At 34.5% G+C, this 6,576-nt stretch overlaps 1 protein-coding gene across 1 annotated transcript; it reads left to right on the plus strand.

Annotated features, from left to right (window-relative positions):
• Nucleotides 1–459: 459 nt before the first annotated feature.
• On the plus strand, nt 460–5,643 carry LOC116181802. Its single transcript, XM_031502229.1, has 2 exons — nt 460–2,536; nt 2,612–5,643. The coding sequence occupies exons 1-2, from the start codon at nt 460–462 to the stop codon at nt 5,641–5,643; spliced, it is 5,109 nt and encodes a 1,702-aa protein (XP_031358089.1).
• Nucleotides 5,644–6,576: the final 933 nt, after the last annotated feature.

The raw sequence follows: 6,576 nt of genomic DNA on the forward strand, positions 1-6,576 counted from the left end.
TGTTAATACTTAACCAAAGAAAACTGGTTATTGGTAAAATCCCCCCTTCTTGTTTACCTGTATTGCAGAAAATAATGTAAATTTAGTGTCTAACTGAATCTGCCTCAGAGCAGTTGAATTGTAATAAATTTTACATTACAGCAAGTATTTTATTTATTCAGTTTAATAGGCACTCGATAAGTTAAATTAACAATGGTCCTTCGAGCCGGATGTCCGGTTAAAACATTCAAACGCAATCAAATTTAGTCACAATAACGCGAATCGTGAGTGGTTACCAGTCAATTATTACAATTTCATCGGCAGTCCAAATACAAATCCATCGATACAACATCCAACAACAAAGAAAAGGAAAAGTGCATCCATTCATCTACCTGGCAAGCTTACCATAACATCAAGTAAGAATTCCTTATTTACCTATTTTTAATCCTTCAAGGCTTCGACACAATAACATTACTAACAATGCCCGATTCCAATAATACTGAAAAAATTAAAGAATTGCATTACAAACGCGGAAATTTTAAGACAAAGGTAACTTTATTTCAAAGGTTCATTAATGGTTTATCTCCTGATAATATTGCAGAAACAGACCTCATTAACCTGCAACAAAGATTAGCTAAATTTCAATTAATATATGACCAATTTGACGACATTCAAAATCAATTAGATAGATTAAACCCAGATTGTGAGGATAATTTAGAAGAAAGGGAACAATTTGAAAACAATTACTATTCATTATTATCTCAAGGTCAACAATTAGTGAATCTTAGAAAACCGCCAACTGAAATAGCAAATGTTTCCCAAACGGCCAAATCGGCTAACGTTAAATTACCTAAACTCACAATCCCATCTTTTGATGGCAGTTTTATTAATTGGCGCACCTTTCATGACACTTTTGTAACAATTATACATAATAATTCAGATTTAACAGATGTTCAAAAATTATGTTATCTCAGATCCGCTTTAAAAAATGAACCTGCAAATTTAATTAGCTCCCTTGACACATCAGACACAAATTATTCTATTGCATGGAAATTGCTACAGGAGAGGTACAATAACAAAAGGCGAATTATATACAATCACGTTCGAGAAATTCTGGATGTCAGTAATGTTAGCAAAGGATCTCACGTGACCTTAAGGCATTTAATTGATACAATTCAAAAACATTTAAACTGTTTAAAGGCAATGAACCAACCGGTTGAAAGCTGGAACGCTCTTTTAATTCCTATGCTGTTACCCAAATTAGATTTCAATACTATACGTGAATGGGAATCATTTCTCAATAAAAAATATGAATCGCGGGACGATATTCCCACTGTAGAGGAATTTATAAAATTTTTAAACGATAGACAGGGTGTATTAGAATCTCTTTCAATTAATCAGTCCTCATCAGTCAATTTTAAACCTTTTCCAAAACACAAAACAGATAACGTCAGTGCATTCGCTACAACTGCAACAGTAGATTCTCATTGTGCATCTTGCAAGGGTAAACACTACTTGTATCAATGTGAAGAATTTTTGAAACTCCCGGTCAATAAAAGAATTGAAAGAACAAAAGAATTACATTTATGTTTAAATTGTTTGAAAAAAGGTCATAATTCATTTCAATGTAAAAATGCACACACTTGCAAATCATGTCATCGAAAGCACAATACTTTGCTTCATATTTCCAATTCAGAGCAAGAACAATCCAAGGGCCCCAATAGGAACAGTAGCGAAATTAGTTCAAGGCAGGTACAGGCAATTAATGAATCATCTCAGGCATCGACGTCCTTAGCAAGTTACAGTTACAGTACATTACATAAAGGAAGGACGTCGTCCCAAGTTTTATTATCTACAGCATGTGTAAACGTTAAAGAGACTAAAGCTGGAAACATAATTATAGCCAGAGCCTTATTAGACTCTGCATCACAATCCAATTTCATTTCGGAGGAATTATGTAAAAAATTAAACCTTAAACGGCATGAAACAGATGTATCAATTGTAGGAATCAGTCAAACTCCCATAAAAACGATGGCGCGCGTTGAAATCAAGATTTATTCCCGTTATAATCATTACTCAGTCACATTGTCATGTTTGGTTATTCCAAAAATTACGGACAACTTGCCATCCTCAAACTTTAATGCAAATATTTTAGATATACCTAGCAATTTAGTATTAGCTGATCCTACTTATAATAAGCAAGGTAAAATAGATATTTTAATTGGCGCAAGTAACTTTTGGGAGTTATTAAGCGTTGGACAACACCAACTCGGTACAGGTAAACCGACCCTGCATAAAACTAAATTGGGATGGGTTATTTCTGGAAATTTAAGCCCGAACGAAGGTCAAATAAAAAGAACATTAGCTTATTTGTCACTAAATAAGTTACAAGATGAGGTTTCAAAATTCTGGGAGATTAACGAATGTATTGAAAGAGTGAGTCATTTAAGTGCAGAAGAAAAATACTGTGAGAAGATGTTTAATGAAACGACCCAGCGTGCCACAAATGGTAAATTTATTGTTAGGATACCGCTAAAACCTAATTATTCAAGCTTAGGTAATTCCAAAAACATAGCCATAAAACGATTTTGTTCTTTAGAAAAAAAACTGCAGGCCAATTCCGAATTTAAAGACAAATATGTAAAATTTATGTATGAATATAAGCAATTAAATCACATGACTGAAATTGAGGATACTTTAAAGGCTACATATTATCTACCCCACCACGCGGTACTAAGAGATTCCTTGACCACAAAATTAAGAGTGGTGTTTGATGGTAGTTGTAAAACTGATACAGGTATTTCTTTAAATGACATTATGTTAACAGGAAAAATAATGCAAAGCGATTTGTTTTCAATTATTCTTAGATTTCGATTACATCCATACGTCGTAACAGCAGATATTTCATCGATGTTTAGACAGGTAGTTATACATTCAGATGACAGGCACCTACAAAACATAGTTTGGAGAGAAAACGTAGATGAACCTCTAAAGGCCTATCAATTAAACACAATTACTTATGGTACAAAGTCAGGGCCGTATTTAGCAACACGATGTCTGTATCAGCTTGCATTAGATTTTGAAAATTCTTATCCCTCTGAAGCGCAAATTATTAAAAACGACTTCTATATAGATGATTTAATTACAGGGTGTGATAGCATAGAAGACTTAAGAGTAATACGAAGTAACATTAAGCACATACTGAGTACGGCTGGATTTATTTTACGCAAATGGTGTAGTAATGTGCACACACAATTATTTCAGAGTGACAAGGAGACAATAGAGCATGAATTTGTCCAGTTAGGTGACAATACAATAAAAACATTAGGGATATGTTGGGAACCAATTTCGGACGTTTTATACTATAAATTTGAAAATTTAAAGATCCAGAATCAAGTTACAAAACGAACTATATTGGCGATTACGGCTCAATTATTCGATCCTCTAGGGCTATTAGCGCCTATTATTATACCTTCCAAGTTAATTATTCAAGAATTATGGCATTTAAATATCACTTGGGACGAGTCAGTACCGACAAATCTATATACACGTTGGATAGAATTTAGGGATAATCTTAAACATTTGAAAAACATTAAATTACCACGTTACGTCTACAACAAAAATCCAAACAAAGTTGAACTGCACGGATTTTCCGATGCTTCCGAACGAGCATACGGTGCAAACGTTTACATACGTACTATTACGGACGGTAAAATATCAATTTTTTTGTTGGCAGCTAAATCAAGAGTTGCACCCCTTAAAAATATAACTTTGCCCAAACTCGAATTAAATGCGGCTGTCCTTTTGGCACAATTAATTCACAAAATCCGTTCTATTTTAACGATTACCATTAACGAAGAGTATCTCTGGTGTGATTCCATGATAACTTTGTCATGGATAAAAACTTCTCCTTCAAAATGGAAGACATACGTCGCTAATCGAGTGAGTGAAATTCAAACATGTACAAACATTAATGACTGGCATCACATTAAATCGGCAGACAATCCCGCGGATTTAATTTCACGAGGCTTAAAGCCACAATCTTTACTAGATTCGAGACTATGGTGGAAAGGGCCACATTTTTTGAGTTCCAATAAAGAGCTACCAACCGATACATTCAAAATGCTTAATAATGTTACCGACGCAAAACGAGTTACCTTCACCACCACAATTGAGTATGATATTTTTTCCAAAATTTCATCTTTACGGACTTTGATTAATGTTAGTGCATATTGCTATAGGTTTTATGACAATACAAAGAAAATCCTTATAAACAAAAATTCATTACACATTGATCCAACTGAAAGAGAGGAAGTTCTTAAAAAATTGATAAAGGTAGCACAATCGCAATCTTTTCCGACTGAAATTAAATCGCTACTCAAGAATTATGCATTGAAACCCAATTCAGTTTTACTATGTTTAAAGCCCTTTATAGACAAGGATGGTTTGTTAAGAGTGGGAGGTAGATTAACTTTATCAGACTTAAATTATTCTGCAAAACATCAATTGATATTACCCAAACATCACATATTGACTAAATTAATTGCCGAAAACGAGCACGTGAGATTGTTGCACTGCGGATCACAAACATTATTAAATTCATTACGAGAACGTTATTGGCCCTTATCTGGACGCAATTTGAGTAAAAAGATTATTCATCAATGTGTAAAATGCTTCAAGGCAAACCCAAAAATTTCCAATATTTACATGGGCAACCTACCAAAATTGCGTACCACACCTACACCACCATTCTACAATAGTGGCGTAGATTATGCAGGTCCATTTAAAAGCAGAGATCGACGTGCACGAGGTTATAAAATTTATAAATGCTATATATGCCTTTTCGTTTGTTTAAGCACAAAGGCTTTGCATTTAGAATTAGTAAGCGAGTTGTCCACCGAATGTTTTCTTGCTGCTTTAAAACGTTTTGTTTCCCGCAGAGGGAAACCGAACACAATATTTTCGGACAATGGAACAAATTTTGCAGGTGCTAATCGCCAATTAATAGAATTATATCAGTTTTTAGAAAATAGCGCTACAAATATTATCGAAGAAACAGCCAATGCAAATATAAGCTGGAAATTTATTCCGGCAAATTCACCTCATTTTGGAGGCGTTTGGGAAGCAGGTGTAAAGGCAGTAAAGATGAATATGAAAAGAATTTTAGGTGATAGTATTTTAACTTTTGAACAATATACCACATTACTAACACAAATAGAAGCCGTCCTCAACTCCAGACCTCTTTCTCCCTTAAGTACCGATCCAAATGACGTAAATCCTTTGACACCAGCACACTTCCTCATAGGCAGAAGTTTGGTAGCAATCGCCGATCACAATCTAGTGGAAGCTCCAAACAATCGTTTAAACCATTACCAGCAACTTCAAGCCATGGTGCAGCATTTCTGGAAGCGGTGGCAGAAGGAGTATTTGCATGGGTTACAAATGCGAAATAAATGGAGAAAACCAACGACACCCATCAAGGTTGGTGATCTAGTAACCATAGTCGACGACAACTTACCTACATGCACATGGAAAATGGGGCGTGTAATACAACTTCATCCTGGCAAAGACAACGAAGTGCGCGTAGTGACCATTAAAACAGCCACTAGTGAAATAAAACGTGCAATAAATAAAGTTTGTGTATTGCCTTTATCAGACAATTAATAGGAAAATACGAGTAGATTAGTTATGTTTAATATGTTTGTATAATATGTATCTCTTGTTTCATATGTTTATTGATATCTTGTTTAATATGTTTTATTAATATCTTATATTGTTTAAATTACAAAAAGGGGGCAGTTTATGTTAATACTTAACCAAAGAAAACTGGTTATTGGTAAAATCCCCCCTTCTTGTTTACCTGTATTGCAGAAAATAATGTAAATTTAGTGTCTAACTGAATCTGCCTCAGAGCAGTTGAATTGTAATAAATTTTACATTACAGCAAGTATTTTATTTATTCAGTTTAATAGGCACTCGATAAGTTAAATTAACAAAAATGAAACTGAGGTTCCGTTATATGGAATTCGGCAGAATAATGTGGAATTACAACGAATTAAGAAGGAATTGGAAGTGTCATTACACATTAAGCGACAGTGGAACTGCGCTTGATTTCCCTTTCGATACCAAATCCAACACTCTTTTATGCCATCGCCACATCAGATCAGCATCTTGATATTAGTATAGAGATCGCTTTGCAGTTTGCAATAAAACCATAAAATTTAAAACAAATGGTGAAAACAATGCTAGGATAAAGCATTTGTTGGAATTTTCGGATGTACATTTGTCCAACCGATGATTTAGCGCTTTTAACTCGTGGTACAGCTACTCACGTTTAACATAAACCCGCCTTAATGAATAATTTAATTTTTTAATTATCTTACGCTTCACTTGTAATGATCTTGTACAGCATGAGAGTCCGAAAAACCAACAGTTGCGCCCCTTAATAGCCTTGCACGACGCAATATTAAACATCATCTTGTACTAATCCGCTGTATCAAATTGATTATATCGTATGTCTTCGAGCCGGGCGGATCCAGAGATCCTTTTGTTTGTAAAAAGCGTTTAATTTTAATTAGCGAAATCCAGATGTTCGCT

Source organism: Photinus pyralis, unplaced genomic scaffold (genome assembly GCF_008802855.1).
Source record: "Photinus pyralis isolate 1611_PpyrPB1 unplaced genomic scaffold, Ppyr1.3 Ppyr1.4_unclustered_Scaffold2176, whole genome shotgun sequence".
In the NCBI taxonomy this organism is placed as follows: domain Eukaryota; kingdom Metazoa; phylum Arthropoda; class Insecta; order Coleoptera; family Lampyridae; genus Photinus; species Photinus pyralis.

Bases quoted from the DNA above. Each gene is read 5' to 3' on its own strand.
- LOC116181802 (XM_031502229.1), top strand. From the start codon at position 460: ATGCCCGATTCCAATAATACTGAAAAAATTAAAGAATTGCATTACAAA. The intron at 2,537-2,611 runs GTAATTCCAAAA...CCGAATTTAAAG, and splicing joins ACCTAATTATTCAAGCTTAG to ACAAATATGTAAAATTTATG.